Source organism: Thalassophryne amazonica, chromosome 9 (assembly GCF_902500255.1).
Source record: "Thalassophryne amazonica chromosome 9, fThaAma1.1, whole genome shotgun sequence".
NCBI lineage: Eukaryota > Metazoa > Chordata > Actinopteri > Batrachoidiformes > Batrachoididae > Thalassophryne > Thalassophryne amazonica.
The window spans coordinates 98,609,508-98,636,859 of record NC_047111.1 but is presented as its reverse complement, the minus strand read 5'-3'; the positions used below and the strand labels follow the sequence as shown (position 1 = coordinate 98,636,859).

At 41.7% G+C, this 27,352-nt stretch overlaps 1 protein-coding gene and 1 long non-coding RNA gene across 2 annotated transcripts in view; one reads left to right on the top strand and one right to left on the bottom strand.

The window, feature by feature from the left end:
* Nucleotides 1-27,352, bottom strand: part of dlg2 (discs, large homolog 2 (Drosophila)) — a 658,820-nt gene that overhangs the window by 548,149 nt on the left and 83,319 nt on the right. Inside the window, exon 4 of the mRNA XM_034178851.1 lies at nt 15,758-15,826. Within this exon, the coding sequence (XP_034034742.1) occupies nt 15,758-15,826 (69 nt within the window). The remainder of the gene's footprint in view (nt 1-15,757; nt 15,827-27,352) is intronic.
* On the top strand, nt 54-27,352 carry LOC117517711. The gene is made up of 3 exons (XR_004562806.1): nt 54-64; nt 7,641-7,650; nt 27,272-27,352. It is a non-coding gene; the product is annotated as an uncharacterized LOC117517711 (long non-coding RNA).

The following is a 27,352-nucleotide window of genomic DNA, read 5'->3' as shown; positions in this document are numbered from 1 at the left end:
AGCAAAACTCAAGGTAACCTGGCCAGCTCTCTAATTCTCGTATTAGAGCAAACTGTGTTTCCTTGTGTTCCAGACGCTTTCCTGAGTGGCTCCCACACTTCCCTGGTTGCTGGCTTCCGGCTACCTGCACAGCAACGTCACTTTGGAACTCTACAGCTCTCAGCTCAGAGCGTAGCTCTGCTTCACGGCAGGTAAGTTTCTTCTCGCCTCAATGGGATTCCGTTCTCACTTGTTCCTGTCTGTGACTGTGCTATGATAAAGAACTGTTCCAAGAACTCTTCCTAAGAACTGTATGAACTCTGACATTGAACATTACGAGCCCAGCCGTCTAAGTCCTGCTTAATTGGAACTGCATCACAAACACACAGTACTTGCCTCTGACCCCTGGAGACAATTTATGAACTGTGAAGTCTTTCTGAACAATGAACCTTATTTTCTAAGAATAGAACATTATTTCCAGAACTGTGAACAATTCTATTTTAAGCCTTCTGAGAGCTGTGAATAGTTTAAGGCTTCCAGTGTTAATGAATGCAATCACTCACAATCTGTGTCTTCATTCCCTCAGTTCCTGGTCTTGGATCCCTGCGTCCCACCTGGTCCGGGTCCCTGAACCCCAGCTCTCAGTTCTACTTCAAGACTGGCTCGGGAAACTGCAGCTCCTTATTTTCATTGCCCGGAGCGGACTAACTCTCCATTCTGCAGGCATCCCCAGCGCAGCACTTTTATTTGTCCTTATAAATAAATATCTTTTCTTTTGCAAACCACTCGGTCTCTTGTTCCCTAGCATTCGGGTCCATTGCCTGAATCGGTCCGGTCCCGTCCGGACATCTAACCTTAACAGTTGTTATTGACATTCAGGCTTCAGTTCTGAAATGTGCATTTTAAACATGCGTGTTTAAAACACGCATTTCAAAACTGAAGCCTGAGTCTCAATAACAATGCCGGAAACCATGTCAATTTGGGGCACAAAGTGTGACTTCTGCAGCAGAAAGTTCGACCACATTACACCGATTCTGGCCTCTCTTCATTGCCTTCCTGTCTCTGTAAGTTCTAATTTTCTGTTATTAACTGCTAAAATTTTTCATGGGCTGGCACCTCCCTACTTAGATAACCTAATTACACCCTACATACCAGCCCGTGCTCTGCCTTCTTAGGGCACAGGACTACTTTGTGTCCCGAAGGTTAAAAAAGTATGCAGGCCACAAAGCCTTCTCTTATCATGCACCTGCTTTGTTGAATAATCTCCCTGCAGAGATAAAACAGTCAGATTCTGCAGAGACATTCAAGACCAGAATCAAGATGCATCTGGTCTCCCTCTCGTATGGATAGCATACTGACAAATTATGGAACTATGCTTCCTATCTTTTAACTCATCTCATTAGCAATAGAACAGGTCTCGGCCTCACTTCATCGAATTTCTTGGTCTGATAGTGACGCTCGGGGCTAGCTGCTGGTGATCACCTTAGTATTCTCTCTGCTTCCCTGATGATTGCTGCTGAACTCATATCTTAGGAGTAATTTCCAGCTGACTGTTTCTGCTATTTTTCTGTCTGTCCAAGGCACAGATGAGACCTTTTGCGAATAACAGCTACACATCCCAGGGCACTAGACTGACCACGAGAAGCCCTGGCTGAAGCTGCTGCTGCAGCGGCCCATGGACCATCTTGCTGAGGGTGACCTCTCTGAGCCACTGCAGTCTGCTTTCGGAATGCAGTGTTCCATGAAGACAGCTTTTATTAAAGCGAAACTGACGAGGATGACGATGGATGGACGCTGGCCCTGCACCCCAGGGTGCCAAACCGATCACACGACGCCTTGCCTGTAGTGCCAATAACTACATACTCACCCCAATAATGCAATTTGTTTTTATGCTCTTGTGTTTTTTTCCTGTTTCTTCAGCTTGGTAAAATTTTATAAAAACCTTGGAACTGTTAGAATGACTTAAGGAGTGGGTTGACCCTCTGAGTCTGGTCTGCTTGAGGTTTCTTCCTCAATATCAGAGGGAGTTTTTCCTTGCCACTGTCGCCTGTGTGCTTGCTTTAGTGGTTGATAAGGTTACATCAGCACTCCATGATGATCAGTCTAAGTGCCACTGGACGGAAGTCATTCAGACTGCTAATGGTGGACTTCTTTGGGAGAGGTATGATAACAGAGGACTTCAGGCAGGGTGTGAGAGTAGACTGAGACAGGGATTGGTTAAAGATCTTGGTAAAACCTCAGCTGCTCTGACTCTGGTGACTTCACCGCAAAGCATGCAAAGAAGTAATTCAATTAACTTTTAACCGCAAAAACTGTACCAAAACTGTATTTTTTTCCCTCCCACAGTTCAAGAAAATTTGTAATTTTCTGAGTAATCCTGCTAATAAAATAAAGAGATGTAGCTGAAGGCAATACATCTTTCTAACTGCATAATGGAAAGCCACTTAAATCACACCTTTTTACAAAATGAACAAGAGAGCCATAAAAAAAATTTGATTACGCTGATTTTACTGCGTTCTACTCCTCCTGTAAATGGACATAAACCCTGTAAACCCTCACATGCAGACAACACCCACTGCCATGTGTTTACACAAAATGCACTGAGACCAGTTTGACCTCTTGCACAGCTCCCTTCAATGCATCACCCACTCGTGCATTGAATGGAAAAGAAATAGTCATCCAAACAAACCGCATCTTGTCACAGTTTAGTTTTTTAGTATCCATCCATGCTATTTTTGAAAACAAAAACAAACAGAAGACCATCAACAAGCTGCATTTCATGTTGCAAAGCTTTCTTGTCCCATTTGGGAATGCCATCAGCCATTCTGGGTGAATGGCACACTTGAAAAGGGCTTTTATTCCAAGACTTACGTGAATATTTCACTTAGGCTTTCAGGGAATCAACAGCCACACTGACCATTGATGCTTCAGCGACTAACCACTCAGCATAGATTTTTAATGATGATTAAGACCTTTACTGATGACAAGAGCTCTGGTCCATAAAAGCAGTGTGAAGCCTTAAATTGGCCATAAAACACATGATGGTAAAATACTGTACCGCAATATCATAGATGTATCAGCACATGACGATGAAATTCAAAACAAGAGCAGTCTGAGATTTCTGACATCTGCCAATCCGGATGCAGATCACCTCCAAAATTCAGTGGAGTCTTCCATGCCCTAATATCTATCTGTGGTACAAATCTAGTGAGAATCCATGAAGGAGTTTTGACGTAATCCTTAAAAGCTTATAAAAGAGAAACTTTACTCAGATTACCTCCAAAATTTAACGGTGTCTTCCTTGGTGTAATATCTATCTGTAGTGAAAATTGCATCAAAATCCATGCAGTAGTTTTGATGTAATCTGCTAGCTAACAGACAAACAAATAAATAAATGCCAATGATTTCATTACATCCTATGCGGAAGCAATAACAGTATTTCAAGCTATGTTGTGTACCCCTAAGTGCTCGGAGGATGGCAGGAGTTGTGCCAGAAAGGTGTAAAAAAAAAAAATAAAAAATAAAAAATATATATATATATATATATATATATATATATATATATATATATATATATATATATATATATATACATACATATATATATACATACATATATATATATATATATATATATATACATACATACACACACACACACACACACACACACACACACACACGAGGTCTATTAGAAAAGTATCCAACCTTATTATTTTTTTAAAAAACCATATGGATTTGATTCATATGTTTTTACGTCAACCAAGCTTGAACCTTCGTGCGCATGTGTGAGTTTTTTCACGCCTGTCGGTTACGTCATTCGCCTGTGAGCACGCCTTGTGGGAGGAGTGGTCCAGCCCCCTCGTCTGATTTTCATTGTCTGAGAAGTTGCTGAGAGACTGGCGCTGTGCTTCATCAAAATTTTTTCCAAAACTGTGAGGCACATCCGAGTGGATACCATTCGACAAATATAGTTTTTTTTTTTAAATAAAAAAGGTAGGATAGGTAGGAATAGACCTCGTATATATATATATATATATATATACATACACACACACACACACACACACATATATTATGTGTGTGTGTGTGTGTGTGTATACACAGTCAATTTAAAGTTTTAAATTGACCTAACCTGCATGTGTTTGGAGGTGGGATCAAGGCAGAGCACCTGGAAGGAACTCCTCAGAAATGGTGAGGTCCTGAGAACATGAACTCTACACAGAAAGGACCAGTATAATGTGGGGTAGAATGCCAAATATGAATTGGTTTGGTGCAACTAAAAGTTATCTAAGTTGGACCATGTCATACTCATCTCGGGGAGGTGATGGTCTAGTGGTTAAGGTGTTGAGCTTGAGTCCAGAAGATCATGGGTTCAAATTCCCGCCTGACTGGAAAATCACTAAGGGCCCTTGGGCAAGGCCTTTAATCCCCTATTGCTCCCGGTGTGCAGTGAGCACCTTGTATGGCAGAACCCTGACATCGGGATGAATATGAGGCATAATTGTAAAGCGCTTTGAGCATCTGATGCAGATGGAAAAGCGCTATATAAATGCAGTCCATTTACCATTTATCTATTAAAAACAATAAGAAGCCAAATAGTCCAGAATATATGTTAAGCCTCATTTATGCTCCATTTACATCCGTAAATATATCTGTGTGTTTCAATCCACCATCACTGGCCACATACTTCCATATGTCCTTTACGTTGGGATAGATATTTAAAAAAAATCCACTAGAGGGCACTGCAGACCTAAAATACAACAGCAACCAAATAAGTCAATTTTATTTCTACTGTAAGCTTCCAGAAAACGGACATAAATACAGGTGAAGGCGTGTGGACAGAAAGCTCTGTCCATAACCGCATCTGAATTTGAAATTGAGCAAAAATTAGCCTTAAGTTTTTTTTTATTTGTTTGATTTATATTATTGATGTCTTTATGTGTTAACTTCATGTTGTTTTAAGTGCAGTGATGCAGGGGTTATTTCAGTATCTAAAATTAAAATGCAGTTCTCCAGCTTACATAAGAATGTGTGTGCTATAATCATGCAGTAATAATTTGCTTTCAGCTGTAGCCAATTAGAAACCACAGCTGACAAAATTACTCGAGCGGTGCAGCAGAGCAGAAGTTCAAACTAACTTGCGCACATGCAAGCAGTCGAACTGCATGACACACACAAACTAGTTACAAAAAAAAAAGACACGACTCATTCTGCAAAAACAAACAGTCTGATGAAGCAAAGCTGTCAGAGGACAGTGAGACAGCTTTAAAGCTCATAGAGACGATGTGATGAACACAACACCAGAGGCGAGCTTCTCTCCTCTGCCTGTGATCCAGCAAATCATTAATTCATGGTGGGACTCTTACCTTAGTGGTGACAATGCAAAGGCAATCCATGCTGAGAGGAAAAAACAGCTCTCAACCCACGCTCAGATTCATCACAAAGAAGCAAGATGGATAAAAAGACACCAGTGTGAAGACGACAGGAAAGATTAAAAAGAATGGGCTTGGGGAGGAAAGAGTACAAGAAGATAACACACTCGCTAGCATTGGCAAAGAGGAGACGTTACCGCATGGGGGGCACTCGTGAAGGATCTGGATGCCTCCTCCACAGAGCTGAAGGCAATCAGGATTCCTATCGCCATCTCAGATGGTAGCGCACGTCATCAGTCGTCACACTATTGAAACCTGAAACGCCTCCTGCAGCACGCCAACATCGCTCCTAAGCTTCACTCATTTGTGCTCTGTTTCTCCTTTTCAGTTCATCCTCTCCTCCTGCTCTCAGACCGTCTCCGGGCTGAGCAGCATGATGGGACGAGTGTGAGTGAGGGAAGGGAGTGAATGGTGAGCGCGTCGTCTCAATGGGATGAATTAGATTCCCATGCACTCGGTCTCACTGCTGAGGAGCTACAGTGGCTGGCTGCTGGAATGCAATAACAACAAGCTGGTTTTAAATTCACCTACAGAGCAACACAACACTGCTTTTCCTTTCTGTGATGGAATTCTAAATGCATATGCATAAATCTGTCCATTTTGCAGTTCCATACCTACAGTACGCTCTGCAGCAGCTTGCCATCAATCCGCTTAGTTATCATTCTCAAATGTTGCCTCTGTACCCCACTGCACAGATTTGAACATAGATGTTCAGCTAAATTCCAACGGGGTTTCACAAAAATACCAGGAATTGCAGCCATTTTAATATATAATTTTACAAGCGTAACTGGACAGATGACAGTAAAGAAGTTTCATGGGGACTCTGTTCCCTATTATTTCATGGTAAATTAAGCACATAAAAGGTCTGGAGTTATTCCAAGTGTTGAATATGCATTTGGCACTGCTGATGCAAATGACAATAATGACCCAGAAAAAAAACAACAACAAGAGCAATTCAAGATTTCTGACGTCCGTAAAGGGTTGACAAGGACTCTAAATAACATATGTATGTGATTCACATTGTGACCCGGACTTTACCTGGATCTGGATTCCACAAGACAATGCAATCATTGCATACTGATTCAGAACCAGTCCAACTGATCAAAATGTTGCAATCTGATATTTAATTCACAAGCTGAAACAAAATAGTGTGTTCCTGATTTTGGTTTTACATTGTGATGTCGTATTTGTGAAGGAGTTTTGATGTAATCCGTAAAAGTGTTCAAAGTGAAATCCTGATCCAGAATCTGGATCTGGGTCACTCATTTATTGATGCAGTCACTGCTGTTGAAACTAGGATAAATTCTGAAGTGCATAGGACAAGAAGTGTATAGTATAATGTCAACTCAGTGCTGCCAGCTGGATAACAACCCAAAACAAACTGCCAAAGAAACCCCAGAGCTTCTCAAGGAAAATAAATTAAATATCCTCCACAGACAAGTCAGTCACCTGACCTCAGCCCAACAGAGCATGCTTTGGACTTACTGAAGACAAAATCGGAGGAGAAAGACCAACAAAAAAAGCAGGAACTGAAATTTGCAGAAAAGGTCCTACAAAGCATCTCAAGGGAAAATTCAGATTTGGCAATGTGCAAGCAGTTGTTGACTGCAACCGATTTTCATCCTAGTATTAATAATAACCCTAATATTTATAATGGTGCGTTCAGTGATTTTGACATCTGAAAATAAAAGAGATGATTCACCATAAAATAAAAATAAACTGTTATTTTTCAGCAAAACTTGCAGGAAAATTACTGGCGTTAGTGACTCTACCAACGAAGATGGACGGAAGTTATGTTTTCATCCCTGTGTGTTTGTTTGTGAACAGCCTGGAGCCCACAATTTTTCATATACTGTTATGAAATTGTTACTGAAGATTCATATTCCGATAGGCAAGAACTGATTCCATTTTCAAGGTCAGAGGTCAAAAGGCAAAGTTAGGAAAAATCCCTATCTTTAACATTGAGGAGTTTTGCAAAAATTCATAACTCAAAAAAATAAATAAATAAATAAATAAATAAATAAATAAATATATTAAAAAAAAAAAAAAAAAAAAACTTTTTTCATATTTGAGTGTTATGTACAGACGAGTGTGCAGTCTACGAGTGTGGTGCTCTAGTTAAAGGTCAAAGATAATGTCAAGCAAAACAGCCCAAAAATCTTTTTAACGCTAACATCTCAGCTACCAATGCAGCTAGAGATTTGATCAAAACCTCAGATTGATCAGTAAAATATTTGTGATCGATTAGTATGTGACTTCATGAGGAAGTCCTAATATTACATCACGTACAGTATTGAAAAATAAAACTTAACTGACTCTGTGTACACTCTCATCGTTCACTGCAGGTACTGACAATAAGCATTCATAATATAAAATCATCACTCAGTGTGGAGAGTGTGCACGGTCAGCCCTCTGAAGTATTTCATTTCTAAATGTTACATTCTAAGGTACAAATAAACAGCCACACCTCCACACAACCATGTGCAAAGGATTTTTTTTTTTTTTTTTTTACTCAGTGTAGTCAAGCACAAAACACTAGTTTTCTCTATTCTGGTGTGTGACTTAGCTCTCAGACAGCTAAATTTTGATACCGAGCCTCACGGACGACTCCGCTCACGTGCAGTGATGGACATAGTGAAAATCAGCTTGGGCTCTTTGTGAGAGCTCAATGGACACGGGTGTACTGGCTTGCTCATACTTGTGAAACAGAATGTTGCAGAACAATTTTATCTCAATTACATTATTTTCAGAATTGCTGGAAGACAAAATCGCAAATGATATCAAAATTCCAATAATTGTTCAGCCCTACCCACCATGTACCGGAACACTCCCGTGGCGAGTTCCGTCATCACTGCTTGCAAGGAAGAAAACCAACATAAATACAAGGCACCTTGTGGCTGAACATCCACCACTGGTAGTAACTGAAGCATCCATGAATTGATTAGATTAGATAGAACTTTATTGATCCCTTGGGATGACTCTCTCTGGGAAATTGAGGTTCCAGCAGCATTATATAGCAGCACACAGGATAAGAAGCACACAGAGTATCAAAAGTGAAAGTAAAAATAAATAAATAAGTCACACTCGTAAAAAAGGATGGACACATGGACGCACAAACAAGGGTGATACTATACGTCCCAAAAGTTCATAGAGTCTGGAAGCCCAGCTCAAAAGCTGCAACAAAAACTGCGGCACACACGGAAGTGTAGTCTTTTAAAACCCTTTGTAGGGACTTTATTATAAAATTAAAAAGGTAAAAAAGAAAAGAAGAAGAGGACGTGGCAAAACGAACCCAGGACCACAGTCGGGTCAGACCTGAACGCAGCTGCTCCCCAGACCGCGCTCCGGAAGAGGGAGGAGGAGGCTCTCTAGGAGGCAGAAATTCCCTCCTTTTATTCCGCGTTCACACCGAGCGCGACACGAGCGACAGCAGCAACAGGTTGCCATGTAATCTTAAGTACTAGAAACCGGAAATTCCTCAATGGCTTGAACTTTAGCTGCAACTGGGTGAACTTCCCCCTGACCAACCACATGACCCAAATAGGTAACAGTCGCCCTCGCAAACCCACACTTTGCAAGACTGAGTCAGCCTCGCCCCTGCCAGATGAGTGAAAAGCTCCTCCATGCGCTCCAAATGCTCTTCCCAGGTGTAAGAAAACCACCATGTCATCCAGGTACACTGCACAACCAGACATATCGCCCACAACAGCATTCATCAACCTTTGGAACGTAGCTGGCGCATTTTTAAGTCCAAACGGCATTACTGTGTAAGAAAACAAGCCTGATGGAGTAATAAACAGACGCCTCACGCGCACACTTAAACGGCACTTGCCAAGTAGCCTTCAAAAGATCAAATTTACCCAAATTTAGCAGAACCCACCTGGTCCACGCAATCATCCATTCTCGGCAAAGGTTTTGTAACCGCATTAAGCTTACGAAAATCAGAACAAAAACGTGAGGTATTACCTGATTTAGCAGCCAAAATACATGGAGACACCCAACTCAACGCACTTCGCTCCACAATGCCATTCCCCAACATTTATTTTACCTCTGCATCCAGATGCTTGCATTTATTCAAAATGATTCGTAAAAGCGCTGCTTAATCGGCCTAGCATCTCCCACATCAATATCATGATCAATGAGATGTGTACGCCCCGGTATATCTGAAAACAAACATGGAAAGCGATTTATCAAATCACACACCTGTTCAGCATGACATCTAGGCAAATGACTAAGCAACACCTCCAAATGTGACAAAACTTCTGAGTTCTTAAGATGCCCCTGTGTAAGAGCACTGTCCAAAGTACCCGCTTCACTGTCGTCACCCCCCCCCCCCAAAAAAAAAAAATCGGCGGCAGTGAGCTGTCCAAGGTACCAGAACTGTCAAGCGTCCCAATAGATCTACTTGCCATACATACCGCAGAAGCCTCAGCATCCTCCGTTCGCTGTGACACTTCTCTGGAATAGTAAGGTTTCAACAAATTGACATGACACGTTTGTTGCTTTTTCCTGCGTTCAGGCATCGAGATTAAATAATTTTGATCAGAAAGTTGTTCCAGCACAGTGTAAGGACCACTGAACTTTGCTTGAAAAGGTGACGTGATAACTGGACAAAGGGCCAACACTTGGTCACCAGGCAAAAACAAACGCACCTCCGAACGCCTGTCAAACAGAGATTTCATTTTATTCGACACAGCAGTCATTTTCAATTTGACCAAATCTCTTGCAACATACAAGTGCCGTCTGAACCTATTGACAAAAAAAGTGCGCACCAGAGGAGATGTGCCTCTGAGCGTGCGTAATGAATTGGGTGCACCCCTGGAAAGCTTGTGTATTTAGGCTACACCGTTGTAAGAGACGAGTAACAGTAAAGAGTGATGACAGTATTTTTTTTAATTATTATTTGAACATATAAACCAGGGGTGGCCAAGTTCGGTCCTCGAGAGCCACATTCCTGACACTCTTAGTTGTCTCCCTGCTCCAACACACCTGAATCCAATGAAAGGCTCATTAAAAGTCTGCTAACGGAATTCAACCAAGTGGTCAAACCTGAAAATGCAGTGAAGCTTGCCCAAGCTAAAGATGGATGCCCGAGGTTACTCAAGGTCAGATTTAATAGCCTGACCGACAAGAAAGAGATCCTATGCAGAGCCAAAACTCTACGCAACTCACCCTTCCAAAAATACTAAAACATCCACATGTGACCAAATGTCATTCCCAAACAATTGAAAGAGGCAAAAAAAAAAAAGAAAAAAGTTGAGGAATCAGATACAACAGCTAAGAACAGAAAACCTGGGGAAGAAGTACATCATCCAATACAACATCATAATAGAAATATAAAAACCAAACAGCAAACAAAACTCAATACAAAACAAACAAAACTGACATAGCCAAACTCCACAAGACTGGTTGAGGTCTTGTTCACCCTTACCATAATGTCTTTACCTATTGAGCATAACTCTTGACACAAAATTCAAGACCAAGAATATCTCTGCTGGTCTCATTACTGTGCAAGAGGTGAATCAAATAAACTGAGGCAACAATATAATCATAACAGGGAGGAAATATTGTGTCTTGACCAGCTGGTAACCCCCTTTGGCTGCTCCATTGTTTTACTCAGGGTTGCCACAGCAGATCCAAAGAGGACCTGCATGTTGAATTGGCACAAGTTTTACGCCGATGCCCTTCCTGACGCAAGTCCACATTATACGGAGAAATGTGACAGGGGTGAGGTTTGAACCAGGAACCTTCCTTACTGAAACCAAGAGCAAAGCACCACTTGGCCACCACCCCTGCCATGTCTTGAACAGCTCCAGCTACAGAATTAACAACCTATTTCGCATACGCTGCTGACACGCAAACTCAGACACACTGTACCAGCTCTGAGCTGTTACCACGTTTCTCAAAAACTAACCAAATAAACGGTGCTGGTAGTTTACCTGTTTGCTGTGGCCATTTGGGTGAAGAGGTGCACTGTAGAATTTAACTTTGATTATTGCTTTCATTTGGAAACAAAACGGCGCCCCTACACTCACAATCTACTGGTGCACTGGCTGAACACATTCAGCCTGTCAGATGCGCACTGCCAAAGTAGCAAGGCTAATCTTTTCAGGTGATGCAGCTCAGGCAGCTTATACTTATTGCATTAGACAGAAGGAATGCTGCAGCCTCCTTTGTTAGGGCTCACAGAGTTAAATCAGTATACAGACTACGTGTGACAAATTCGTCCATGTTTGTGAACAGCTGTCCTCTGGGTGCCAAGAAACAGCCTGATCAACAGATTTAACTCTTTATGACCCTTTATGGAAATTTTGGCATACCCAAAGTTAAGACTAATTATTCATGAATATGATAAAGAAGTCATTTACTATGTACCAACTGATGACGGATTTTTATTTCAAGTCACACATTTTTCAAAATGATTGTTTCGGGAGCACAACCTGCGAGCTTCTTGGATTCATTTTTGTGATTCTTGGCCACTCAAGGACATTCACAGAGTTGTCATGAAGCCACTCCTTTGATATTTTGTCTGTGTGCTTAGGGTCATTGTCCTGCTGAAAGATAAACCATCACCCGAGTCTGAGGTCAAGAGCGCTCTGAAGCAGGTTTTCATCCAGGATGTCTCTGTACATTGCTGCATTCATCTTTGAATGAATGAATTCATTTGAATGAATGAATTAATTTATTCAGCACACAATTCGAGAAAAAAAAAAACTCAAAACAACTCCACAATGATCCCATGTGACGGAAAGGGTGTGGGCAGAAGCAAAGCTTCTACATACCCACCCCTTATACTATAAAAATAAGAAATATATGCACACATATATACATGCATGCACACATAAACACAATTTCATAAATACATATCTACACATACATAGATATACACATGCATACATACCGACAAATACACACACCCATCTTTCCCTCAATCCTGACGAGCATCCCAGTTCTTGCCTCTGAAAATCATCATCAACATCCCCACAGCATGATGCAGCCAACACCATGCTTCACTGTCGGGATGGTTCCTGATTTCCTCCAAACATGACGCCTGGCATTTACACCAAAGAGTTCAAACTTTGTCTCATCAGACCAGTGAATTTTGTTTCTCATGGTCTGAGAACCCTTCAGGTGCCTTGTGGAAAACTACACGTAGGCTGCCATGTGCCTTTTACTAAGGAGTGGCTTCCGTCTGGCCACTCTACCGTACAGGCTTGATTGGTAGATTGCTGCAGAGATGGTTGTCCTTCTGGAAGGTTCGCCTCTCTCCACAGAGGAATGTCAGAGCTCTGACAGAGTGACCATTAGGTTCTTAGTCACCTCCCTGAGTAAGGCCCCTCTCACCCCATCGATCAGTTTCGGCAGGCAGCCAGCTATAGGAAGAGTCCTGGTGGATCCAAACCTCTTCCATTTACAGATGATGGCATCCACTGTGCTTATTGGGACCTTCAAAGCAGCAGAAATGTTTCTGTGCCCTTCCCCAGATTTGTGCCTTGAGACAATCATGTCTCAGAGGTCTACAGACAATTCCTTTGACTTCATGCTTGGTTTGTGCTCTGACATGCACTGTCAACTGTGGGACCTTATATGTAGACCGGTGTGTGCCTTTCCAAATCAAATCCAATCCAGCCCAGTCTCACTTTTTTTCGTGCTCCCGAAATTCAAATTTTCGTGACAGGTTTTTTTTTAACTCACTATTTCTAACCCTACTCCTACCCCCAACCCTAACCATAATCACCCCGACCCCCACCTTCCCCGCGCCAGCTGTCATGGAATGCATTAGAATGAATTTGTGCTCCCGTTATGAAAATGTGGCACTTTTTGTGACAATATCACAAACCAATAGATAATGTATATTTCGTGCTGCTGAATTACGACATGCTGTGAGATATGGTAGGTCCAATTAACTGAATTTATCCCAGGTGGACTCCAGTTAAGCTGTAGAAACATCTCAAGGATGATCAGTGCAAACAGGATGCACCTGAGCTCAATTTGCACCTGAGTTTCATGGGAAAGGTTGTGAATGCTTACAGTGCATCCAGAAAGTGTTCACATCACTTTGTGTTTTCCACATTGTCATGTTACAGCCTTATTCCAAAATGGGTGAAATTATTATTTTTTTCCCCCACAAAATTCTACACACAATACCCCATAATGACAATGTGAAAAGGTTTTTTTTTTTTTTTAGATTTTTACAAATTTATGAATAACAATAAAACATTAAGAAATCACATGTACAAAATTATTCACAGCCGTTGTGCAATACTTTGTTGATGCACCATTAGCAGCAATTATAGCCTTACAGCCTTGTTTATTACTTGACACTGGCTGTGTATAAACTACTACATTGTTTTATGACAGCTCAAAAAAATCATTTGTGACTGGATATGAAATGAAGGCATTGAGGAAGACAGAAAACATGTACCATGAAATTGAAAGTAGTCACTGATAAAAGGCACACCGCCAAAGACTCATGAACTGACATTAGATTGTTCAGCCACTATTGGCAATTAATTGGAAAATCTGTAGTTTTAGCCACTCGTACCTATTACCAGCCTAAGCAATGTGATACTGTGCAGTGTATCAAACCTCCAGCATCAGCAACATGTATCGTTAATACAGGCATTACCCCATTAGCAAGATCCATTTATTTTTTAACCCAGAACTGTAAAGATGTGCAGACTTCAGAATCTAATTATGTTGCTATTGCACCGTACCTGGTATCAATATTGCCCATAGTCATTTTCCCAATATCATCACCCCATATTTCCTTTTTCTGTTGCTGTTGTTAAATGAAAGCACAAGCTGCCACAAATTAATCAAAAATCCAGTGTTCTATTAACATAACTACACTTTGAAATGCAGAAGGGGTATGGTTGGTTTTGCGTCATCTGTTCAGAGATGTCAGATGATGAAATGTGGTGGCAGTCTCTTGCACATCCGAACAATCAATCAATTATTCAGGTAGAGAAAGGTGAGTTTTTCTGGACACTAACCCAGAGACCCAAATCAGGGTATTTTTACAGGTAAGGTAGCAAAATTGTCCTTCCTGAACAGTGACCAGGGGGATCATATAAAAGCCATTTTTGTAAGTACCAGAAGGCTCATCGACTAGCAGACAGCACAGAACTAAGAAGGTAGGTACCAATGTTGATACTATTATATTCTGTTAAAATCAACTCTTTCCTGAACAAGCACATGAGCGCCTAGAAGCGGTAAGCATGTTCATGACTGTACGCCGGATGCACATGGAGGCTCGGAACGCAAACTGGCTTTTGATTTGACTTCCACTTGTGACAGCGCAGGAACAGATGTGTATCAAGAAATGCACTTTATTGATACACATCTACTTAACAACACGGGTGGGGAATTTTTTGGTACCTTTCGTGTGAAAACGCCCATCAACAAAGGAGAGGAGGATTCAGTCTCTGAAAATCCGGTAGAACCAGTGAGACAGAGGCGGTGCTCTCAGTTGGACATTTTCATTCAGCTCTGTTAATAAACACTGGTGTGTCTCAAACATTTCTGTCCATGTCTGCCTGTACCACACACACACACACACACACACACACACACACACACACACACACACACACACACACTCCATGCAAGCGTTTTAAATTTTTGCTGGAAACAAATTGTCAACCCCCTTGTATGGACGGCAGTGCCGTCTGGTACACAACAGCAGAAAGACGAACTGCAGAACAAAAACAAAACATTCTGAATACAAATTATGGCTGAAAATACCCAGCGCTCAATTCACATGGGCATCATTGTGTGAGCACACCAAATTTAAACAAAGTAATCAATGTGCATACAAAATAAAGCAGCTCAGTAGCTCCTTCAGAGCACACTGTATTACCCTACAACCCTCAACAAATTGGAATCGACACTGAACCATTATGTTACCAAGTCTGTTTTGTTTCCTCTTTTATGGTAGTTAGAAAGAAATACTTGTGGTCCAGCCGTCTTGTACGCAAGGTTGGGTAGGATTACTTTGAAATGTAATCCAAAAGTAATTAGATTACAAGTAATCCAAATGTATGTACATACATACATGTAATCCACATGTATTCTTTCAGAGTAATCCTACCCAACCTTGCTTGTACGTACACATATGCTCTGATCTCTCTGGACCACAGCACCAATAAAAAGGCCTTCAAAGGAACTGAGTCTTATATGGCAAAGTACAAATACTAGATAGGCTCTGTGCAATAATATGCCAACATGATATTCAAAACAAACAAACAAACCACAAACTCGGATGACGGAATGAAAACAGACAGAGCTGATGACAAGCAAACATAAGGAAGCCATTGACACGCCATCCAGCAAGAACTCACCCCAGATGTACTGGCACTGCCACCTACATGTTCCACCAAAACCAGTTCCGAGTCACTCTGCTCCCTCTGCTGGACACAACAAACAAGTACATATTTAACAGGTCAAATATATGCAATATTTTCTTTGACTTAGCTTTGACTTTGTTTCAACATATTATAATAAAATACTTGTTTTGTGTAGCAATGATCGGGCACACTGTAGGTGTTATGTAAGAACTGGCACCGACTGACAGTTTGAGTCATCATTGACTGGTTAGTTTGTCTGTTGCTTTGGTTAAGTCTTTAATTAAAGCTCAAATAGCATAAGCCTCTATCTGCCTGTGGCAGCCAAAAATAAATCCCTAAGAACGACTGTAAACGTTTAATGGAAGAAGGCTGACGACCAGCACGGCCTTTTGTCCTCAACCATTTAGACGATTCCCTTTTCATATGATGAAAACACTGTGAACCTGCACTCCGAAGTTTCCAATTTAATATCATGTTTCAATACTTCCCCACCTATTGGAGAAAATCCTAAATTTCTGCAAAATGGTATCAAACATAATCACTTTGTGTGTGCAAAGTAGTGAAAACCTGAAATTAATGTTCATCTAATCTTCTTTCAGTCTTCAAGTAGTTGTTCAGATCCTTTTCATGTATAAAAACATTAATAATCCTACAAAATGCAAAAAAAAAAAAAAAAAGTCTTACAAACAATGGTCTTACAGAACAGCGATGATGGAAACCTTTAAAATACACACAACAAAAACAAACGAAACACTTTTGTTTTCAGACTGATTTTGTATGACCTGTACCAGGAGTTGAAGATTTAAGGCTGAAATTTTGTTTACTGGGAGGGACAACATTATTTGTGAAAGTGGGAAGCAAATGCTCAGGATGCTCAGTCTGGAGGCCTCTTGTGACTTCACATGGACTGACGATGTATATTCTTCTAAGTTGGTTTAGTGACAAAATGATTAGAGCATTTATTGTTTTTCATTTAGTGCCTACAAGCTGGCCAGAATGGATTCACTCACTCACTCAACATTTTTGCAGTCCAAGCCATATGTTGTTGTTAATACAGGATCCATCCATCCATCTATCCATTTTCTTCAGCTTTATCCGGAGTCAGGTCACGGAGGCAGCAGCTCAAGCAAAGCCGCCCAGACCTCCCAATCCACACACACCTCCCCCAGCTCCTCCAGGGGAACCCCAAGGCGTTCCCAAGCCAGCCGAGAGACGTAGTCCCTCCAGTGTGTCCTGGGTCTTGCCTCCTCCCGATGGGATGTGCCTGGAACACCTCTCCAGCGAGGCGTCCAGGGGGCAGCCGGAAAAGATGCCCGAGCCACCTCAACTGGCTCCTTTCAACGTGGACGAGCAGCGGCTCGAGTCCGAGCTCCTCCCGAGTGACTGAGCTCCTCACCCTATCTCTAAGGGAGCACCCAGCCACCCTGTGGAGGAAACTCATCTCGGCCGCTTGTACTCACAGTCTCGTTCTTTCGGTCATGAGCCAAATCTCATTACCATAGGTGAGGATCGGAACGTAGATCGATCTGTAAATCGAGAGCTTTGCCCCCCTACTCAGCTCTCTCTTCACCACGACGGTCCGATACAGCGACCGCATCAATGCAGATGCTGTACCAATCCATCTGTGGATATCACGCTCCATCCGTCCCTCACTCGTGAACAAGACCCTGAGATACTTAAGCTCCTCCACTTGAGGCAAGGACACTCCATCGACCTGAAGAGGGCAAAGCACCTTTCTCCGGTCGAGAACCATGGCCTCGGATTTGGAGGTGCTGATTTTCATCCCGGACGCTTCACACTCTGCTGCAAACCGCCCCAGTGCACGCTGGAGGTCCTGATATGACGAAGCCAACAGAACCACATCGTCCGCAAACAGCAGAGATGAGATTCTGTGGTTCCCAAATACAAGAAATTCAGAAAAATATTACGAAAATCAGCTTTTCGGCTAAGTATGTATGCACATAGAAGAAATTTGACTCTGGTTCAGCGTAGCTCTTATAGTACTTAAATTGTAAACATTAAGTAAGGTAATATATCACTCTGTAACTCTTCTTCAACCGCTTACTCCAATTAAGTGTCACGGGGGGGGGCTGGAGCCTATCCCAGCAGTCAGAGCGTGAGGCGGGGTACACCCTGGACTGGACACCAGTCTGCCACATATAGACAAACAAATATATTCACACCAGCACGCTCACCTATGGACAATATAAATTTTCCAACCCACCTAACCTGCATGCCTTTGGATTTGGGAGGAAGCCGGACCACCCAGATGGAACTCACGCAGACATGGGGAGAACATACAAACTCCACACAGAAAGGCCACAGGTGGGAATCGATCCCATGACCTTCTTGCTGTGAGGAAACAATGGTAAACACTAAGTGACAGTGGTGCCCAGGTAATATATAGCATATACAATAATGTGTGAGATGTGTATGTTTGTAGGTCAGCTACTCTAAATGTTTGTGCAACAGATGTTACAGAAGTATAAATAGAGTGATATGTACAGTACATGTGCATTTTGTATTTACAGTGATAAGGTGTTCATCAGGATGATTTATTGTGGAAAGAAGCCGTTGTTGTGTCTGGTTGTGTTTGTATTCAGTGATCTGCAGCACCTCCCAGAGGGAAGGCGCTGAAACAGGCTGTGTCCGGGATGTGTGTGGTCAGCAGTGATGCTTCTTGCTGATTTTCTCAATCTTGAGGTGTAAAAGTCTTGGATGGAGGGCAGGCTGGTGCCAATCTTTTTTTTTCTTCAGTATGGCTGGTGCTTTGCAGTCTGTTCCTGTCTTGTCTGGTGGCTGACCCAAACCAGAGTTTGGGTCACCCCAAATTCCAGTATTGTCTCTGGGACATTTGCAACTACTAACAAGCTGATTTTGAGTTTTAACACCACGATCACTTCTGGTAGCATCAACAGCGACAACAGACCCAAACAATGAGCCAGGACTTCTGTCTTTGAACATCTTGCCCCCTGCTGGAAGCTTCTGTTTACTACACGGCTTCCAGCATAGAAGCAAGCTGAGAGGAGCCACAAAGCTCAACTCTACTCAATCACAACGCTACCGTCAGACAGAGGTCTTGGAAAAAAAAGCAATGCTGCTGAGTTATGGTTTGGTGTATAAATAAAATGAATACTGATAGAATAACTCCATTAAAGTCAATTCTGTCATTTGTACAAAATTAAAATATAACATATATGTTTTAATGTTGAATAATGGACTAATTCTGAAGTTTTGTAACAAACAGACAGATCGCAAAGGATTCTGGGTAAAATGTGCCTCCGCTAACACTGATTTGGTTGAGTCATTCATTATGTAAACCAACACGTTAATGTGACGTGTGTCATGTGTTGGTGTTTACAGATAAATGTGAATGTAAAATATTCCATTTTTTATTTGTAAAAACAGGCATTTTCTATATATATATATATATATATATCTATATATATATATCTATATATATATATCTATATATATATATATATATATATATAAAACCAGTGTCAATATACAAATAATGAATGTTTATGAGTTCAATGGAATGAATATTTCATGAGATGAAAGCTGGAACATACCATTCAACAAGGCGAAGCCGAGTTGAATGGTATGTTTCAGCTTTCACTGAATTAAATATTCGTACCATTGAAAGAATGTAAAAACATTCATTGTTTGTTTATATAACGGCTAAATAGATCACTGTCATTTGATATTTTATTAATTTATAAACAACAGAAAAGGGACTTACATTTTGGTGTTCCACTGTGACGTGTAGTCCAGTGATGCTGTGCACTGACTTCGGACTTCCATAAAAAAAAAAAAGACAGTGTAGTTCCTCAGTTCAGCCAAACATCACATCAGCGTTTCATGTTAGCAGCTCTTCATGCATCCAGACGGTTTACAGGGGAGTGGATTTTATGTGTGTGTGTGTGTGTGTGTGTAGCAGCGTCGGATAACTCAATCAAATCATCACGTCGCTGTCCCGTGTGCGCCCATGCAACCGGCTCGGTCCAGCTGTACCTCTTCAGTGCAGCAAAAAAAAGTCAGGTCAGAAATTAGTCCAGGTTTTCTTTCTCTTCCTGCTAACAGACAGCACAGTGGATTTGTTTTGTGTGTGTGTATCTTACAAGAATTAGCAGTGTCAGTTAGCTCAAATTATGTCTCAGGAGAGTCGTGTCCCCCCGCGCACGTGCAGCTCAAATTATGTCTCAGGAGAGTCGTGTCCCCCCCCCCCCCCCCCGCGCACGTGCACCCACACGCAATCTGGTCGGCGCTTGTGCGTGCATAAACAACAAAAATACGACTGTATACGTCCTCAGTGCAAAAAAAAAAAAAAAAAAAAAAAAAAATCACGTCAGAAATGAGTCCAGCTCTTGTTCTCTCTTCCTGCTAACAACCTCCAGGCAGCACAGTGGATTGGTTTTGTGTGTGCGTGCACACGCATGCATGTGTGGGTGCGCATGCACGAGCATGCGTGGGCGCGCACGTACTCGTACACGAGCATGCATGCACGGGTGCGTGTGCACAACGACATGCGCACGTGTGTATGCATGATCACATGTGCACGTGCACGTGAGAGTGCAATGGTACCAAATGTATGGAACCAAATTTGCACTCTAAATGGAACCAAGCCGCACTCTGAATGCAATGCAACACAAATGGGATGAATTAATTCATGTCATGTCACATACAAAGCACCAATCAAATGACAAGAATCGACTCAGCCGTTATATAAAAATAAATAGAACACTGCCATGATCTGTTCAGTACTTAAGCTGGGTTTACACTGTGCGAGTTTTGGCCCTTTGTAAGCTGATTTTTCATTTGTGTGAGAATTTTTTGGATCGCACTGAGTTTCAGGTTAATCGCGCATCCCACATCGTTTAGTATACATGGAGTAAAAAGCTGCGTTTAACATCTCACGACCACCTCCTGATCGGCGATCGTATGGTCAGATGAAAATCAAACCTGTTTGATATTCTGGTCGGCCGTCGTGAGAGTATCCCGCTGCTGAAGAGCTACAAGAATCCAAACTCTCACACTGTGCATGTGCAAACACCGCAGACCTGTCTTGTAATGTTTTTTTTTTGTTGTTTTTTAACTTTGATGTCTCCCATCGAGAGTTTTTGTAAATTAAGTTTGAAAAAAAGCTTCTGTTTACATTTTGCTTCTGGAAACACGAGTCCGATGTGTGGTTTTTGAATGTACAATGTGTGTGAGAACAATCGTGCGCTCTGAACTTTTACATCGTGTGGTTCTGTGGTATAGTTTGAGCTGGAACCGAGAACAGTGATTGAAAATATCAGCCTGGCTTCAGGGCCAATACTGCCATGAACACTACTGGCCAGTAGATGGCAGTAGAGACCTTGAAAAGTTGCCAAAACAAAATTCCAGATAATCCATGTCTGCTACATTTAAGATGCGTGGAATTTAATAAATGCAAACACAATAACGTCTATAAACCCAGAGAATATATTCACGAGAGTTTTAGGCACTAGAGTTTAATGCTGTTGTCTGTGGAGCCTGATCAGAGTGTCTGAATGCATTCGTCCTGTCGTAAACATACTGAGATTACCCCATCCTACCCTATTTCATATACATTAATTCCAAACAACACATTCCAAAAGAAGCTGGGTTGCTAAAGCAGTTACCATTTTATAATGTTGCTATTCCTTCTCCTTTACAGAGAGGGGGTACACCATCTCATCAGCTGGTGTAACATCAACAACCTGCACCTCAATGTCAACAAAACAAAGGAAATAACAGTGGACTTCAGGAAGAATCACAAGCCTCACACACCTCTCACCATCAATGGCAGTGCTGTGGAATCAGTGAAAAGCACCAGGTTCCTGGGGGTGCACAGCACTGATGACCTGACATGGACAACCAACACCACCTCCCTCATCAAGAAAGTACAGCAACGCCTCCACTTCAGCACTCACCACCTTCTATAGGGGTGCCACTGAGAGCATCATCACCAGCAGTCTCTCAGTCTGGTATGGCAGCTGCCATGTTGCTGACCAGAAAGCGCTACAGAGAGTGGTGATAACAGCAGAGAAGATCACAAGGTCAGCCCAACCATCCATACAGGACCTGCACCCATCCCGCTGCCACAGAAGAGCCATCAACATCATCAAAGACCCTACCCACCCCTCAAACAAAGTGTTTAGCCTCCTACCATCTGGCAAGCGCTACCGCAGTATGCGCTGCAGGACCACCAGACTCAGCAACAGCTTTTTCCCCACAGGCCATCAGACTGCTAAACTCACTCCCAAAAGCAAGAGCGCACACACACACACACACACACACACACACACACACACACACACACACACACACACACACACACACACACACACACACACACACACACACCACACACACACACACAACACACACACACACACACACACACACACACACACACACACACCAAACTACTTTTATGCACATTCCTTGCACAAAAAACAAAAACTTTACAAACTTATTCACCTCCATGCTGCTACTCTGCACTTTTGCCACATTGCACCTATATTGTTGTACTCAGTACTATTGCACTCCAGTAACATACCTCAAGTAGCTACATTCTGAAACACTATGACAGCCCTGGAAATGTATGCTCACTGTTGTCTATATGTCGTGTTAACTGTTGTTCTGTTACTGATATTTGCATTTTATGTCCTAGTGATGTCTCATGTCCAGTCTATATTTAGTTGTATGTCTAATTTAGCCTCTGTTACTGCACAGTTGGAGTCTGGGGAAATGCAATTTCAGTCTTCTGTGCAATGTACTGTTGCATGGCTTGATTGACAATAAAGTTCACTTTGGCTTTGACAAAACACTGAAAAGATGTTTTAGCATTGGTACGTTTGATGAAGCATTACCATATATGGTGTGCAACATCATTGTTGGAGTTTTCATTTTAAAAATCTCCACACATTCTCTCTATTGGGCACAGGTCAGGACTGCAGGCAGGCCAGTCCAGTATCCGTACCTGATTCTTCTGCAGCAATAACTTTATAATGTGTACACGGTGTGTTTCTGCATTGTCTTGCTGAAAAATGCATTGATGTCCCTGGACAAGATGTCACCTTGAGCTGAGCTGCTCAATGCCTTTTATTACTGCTCCATCTAATGTATTACAGCATGGTTTGCTAACTGCTCTGAAAACAATAAGAAATCCATGAAACAAGTCATAAGAATGGCAGGAAAAAAAAAAAATAGTCTCCCTCTGCCCTCACTGGATGAAATTTTCAGGACCCACTACCTCCACCAAGCAAACCAGTATTCGGCAGGAAAGAACACACCACCTTTTCTCTTTGCTTCCATCCAGCAGGTGTTATCGGGCCTTAAAAGCCCACACCACATGGCTGAAAAACAGCTTCTTTCCTCGAGCCATTACAGAACTGAACAGACATGCCCAAGCACCAGTCAGATCAACTGCATTGCTCTAATTAGAACAATGGGGGGGCATGTGCAATATGGGATGAAGATAATGTGGAATCAGTGCAATATGAGACATATGTCTGACTGGAATGCTGTATTTTAGAGGTTTCTGACCTCGCCTCATCTAACCCCCCGGGTGTGTACGGGTAAGTTATGTGTGAGTGCAAGCACTGTTTTTGAGGATGCACAAGCAAATTTCCTTGTACTGTTTTACTGTGCAATGACAATAAAGGTGATTCTCATGATTCTGACCTTGAAGGCATCATATGTTTCTCTAAAATCACGGTACACTTTTCTGCATTAATGCCGACATCACAGAGGAATAAATTATCTTTTCCAAATGCACTGACAACGCCATACCATGACAGACCCTGGCTTTGGGACTTATATCTGTTAACAGACTGGATGGTCCTTTTTTGTTTTTGGTCTGGAGCACAAGCTGTATGTTTCTTTCAAAAAAAGTTCTGTAATACTGAGTCATATGGCCACAATCTTGATGTTTCTGCTGTATGATGGTCCAATCCAGATGCCTCCAAGCCCAGAGAAGTCAATGACGCTTCTGAACAAAGTTTACATAAAGCTTCTCTTTTGCACAATGAGTTTTTAAGTAGAATTTGTGAATGTAACTTAATTTTATATTGCCTGAAAAAGGTTTTCTAAATTAATCCCTTTGCCTATATGGTTATTAGTAATTGATGAATGAAGGTTCTTGATGCATTAATGTCAGAAATTGGAGATCACGGGTATTCAGCTTGGGTTTACGCCCTAAGGGCCCTGTCCCACTGGTGTTTAGGAGGATTTGCGTATGGACTGTGCACAAAATTGGCCCATATTTGCCAAACATCCGCAATATCCGTGTAACATGCCTGTATAAGTCGGCCGTCATCCAAACACGCCTGTGATCATCCGCAGAGGCACGCAAGTCCGCAGCCAGGATTTTTGAGTAGCTCAAAAATCTGGATGCGTAGGACATCGGCCTTACATACTCCATACATACTCAATTCATACACAATACATACTCACTCAATGCGCTGTATATCTGCCATTAACCGCTGATATCGCAACTGACGGGGATTTGCGGCTTGACAGCAGACTGGGACAGTGTGTAAAACAGATATATATCATGCCAATCATGTCCACATCACAAACTAAAATATGTTGTAGCGAATGCATACAAATTGGCCACAAATAAAGCGTTGTTATTACATCTGCTTTGCAGCTGATTTGCGGACAATCAGTGAATGCATAACAAACACGTCACGTAAACCCAAAGTACTATATGTGGCAGAAAGCGACATACCTGCCAGTCAGTGCCGGTCCGGCTGTGTAGATACATACAACCCCTGGCAAAAATTATGGAATCACCGGCCTCGGAGGATGTTCATTCAGTTGTTTAATTTTGTAGAAAAAAAGCAGATCACAGACATGACACAAAAACTAAAGTCATTTCAAATGGCAACTTTCTTGCTTTAAGAAACACTATAAGAAATCAGGGGAAAAAAATTGTGGCAGTCAGTAACGGTTACTTTATTAAACCAAGCAGAGGGGAAAAAAAATATGGAATCACTCAATTCTGAGGAAAAAATTATGGAATCATGAAAAACAAAAGAACGCTGCAACACATCACTAGTATTTTGTTGCACCACCTCTGGCTTTTATAACAGCTTGCAGTCTCTGAGGCATGGACTTAATGAGTGACAAACAGTACTCTTCATCAATCTGGCTCCAACTTTCTCTGATTGCTGTTGCCAGATCAGCTTTGCAGGTTGGAGCTTTGTCATGGACCATTTTCTTCAACTTCCACCAAAGATTTTCAATTGGATTAAGATCCGGACTATTTGCAGGTCATGACATTGACCCTATGTGTCTTTTTGCAAGGAATGTTTTCACAGTTTTTGCTCTATGGCAAGATGCATTATCATCTTGAAAAATGATTTCATCATCCCCAAACATCCTTTCAATTGATGGGATAAGAAAAGTGTCCAAAATATCAATGTAAACTTGTGCATTTATTGATGATATATTGACAACCATCTCCCCAGTGCCTTTACCTGACATGCAGCCCCATATCATCAATGACTGTGGAAATTTACATGTTTTCTTCAGGCAGTCATCTTTATAAATCTCATTGGAACGGCACCAAACAAAAGTTCCAGCATCATCACCTTGACCAATGCAGATTTGAGATTCATCACTGAATATGACTTTCATCCAGTCATCCACAGTCCACGATTGCTTTTCCTTAGCCCATTGTAGCCTTGTTTTTTTCTGTTTAGGTGTTAATGATGGCTTTCATTTAGCTTTTCTGTATGTAACTCCCATTTCCTTTAGGCGGTTTCTTACAGTTCGGTCACAGACATTGACTCCAGTTTCCTCCCATTTGTTCCTCATTTGTTTTGTTGTGCATTTTCGATTTTTGAGACATATTGCTTTAAGTTTTCTGTCTTGACGCTTTGATGTCTTCCTTGGTCTACCAGTATGTTGTCTTTAACAACCTTCCCATGTGTTTGTATTTGGTCCAGAGTTTAGACACAGCTGACTGTGAACAACCAACATCTTTTGCAACATTGCGTGATGATTTACCCTCTTAAGAGTTTGATAATCCTCTCCTTTGTTTCAATTGACATCTCTCATGTTGGAGCCATGATTCATGTCAGTCCACTTGGTGCAACAGCTCTCCAAGGTGTGATCACTCCTTTTTAGATGCAGACTAACGAGCAGATCTGATTTGATGCAGGTGTTAGTTTTGGGGATGAAAATTTACAGGGTGATTCCATAATTTATTCCTCAGAATTGAGTGAGTCCATATTTTTTCCCTCTGCTTGGTCTAAAAAAGTAACCCTTACTGACTGCCACAATTTTTTCTTGATTTCTTATAGTGTTTCTTAAAGCCAGAAAGTTGCCATTTGAAATGACTTTAGTTTTGTGTCATGTCTGTGATCTGCTTTTTTTTCTACAAAATTAAACAACTGAATGAACATCCTCCGAGGCCGGTGATTCCATAATTATTGCCAGGGGTTGCTGCTGCAATCCAGGACTTTTATTTAACACCAACAAAAGGAAGAGTTGCTGTTACCCCACAACCATTCAAAAAAAAAAAAAACACCGTCTCACACCCGAGCGGCTTCCCCCCTCCCGCTCCCCAAACTCATGAACAGTTAACCCTCGCATGACAACACACTGTGATCAACTTGTCCAAGTCGAGCAAATGCTCCAGAGGCTGAATTGTTGGTGTGAATAGTGATGCCGATGGCCCGAGTGCGCTTCTTTTATGACCGCAATGCAGATGGCATGCACGCGCAACATGTGCGCTATGCATTCATAATACACCTGCAATACTGCCGTGATAATCTCAATGTGTCGGATCAGTTTCCTCACTACATGCGTTATATAACCGTGGTTGTTCATCATATATTCGCTATATATTATTAATATATCCATAATTCATACTGGGACATTTGTCATTTTGGCCATTTTTGTTGCAGACGACAACGAACGCCCGCAATTTGTATACTCAATTCATGCGCAATTGCGCACTGTAAAGGCAGAAATATGCAAACTCCCTTACAGTGTGTCTTTGAGGAACACTGTTTTTAAACATTTTAAACTTTCCAGTTCCTGTGATCCACCATTCAATTTAAGGATCACTCCATTTCTAAAGTTGCATTTTCCAAATCATCTTAACTTGTCCTCATTTGAAGTTGCACAGTAATGACGATATCTCAGAAACTAGACAAGATACTAAAATATGGTTTGCTGCATCAGCTTCGGCTCTCCTGATGCTAATAAATGTATCACACCTCTGACATCAATAAAATCACGTGATGAAATGAAATGAAGTGGAATATTAGTTGATGTCAGTGATGCAATATGTGAAATGTTATATAAATATTACGTATTACTATTAATTTTTTCTACTTTAACTTTCACAGTACAGCAAAACTTGCCTAAGCAGTCACTATATAAACTGGATACTCGCACTCACCGGACAAAAGCAAAAGTCACAAACTGTCCCGCCCCATTGTAATGTATTTCCATTAAAAACCCCTCACATGTACTGGAAAGAACAGTCTGGACGTGCCCAGTAACAGAGGTACCAAATGAAGTTCAGCAGTACTGTATTTCTATGATTAAAAGACCGGCCGT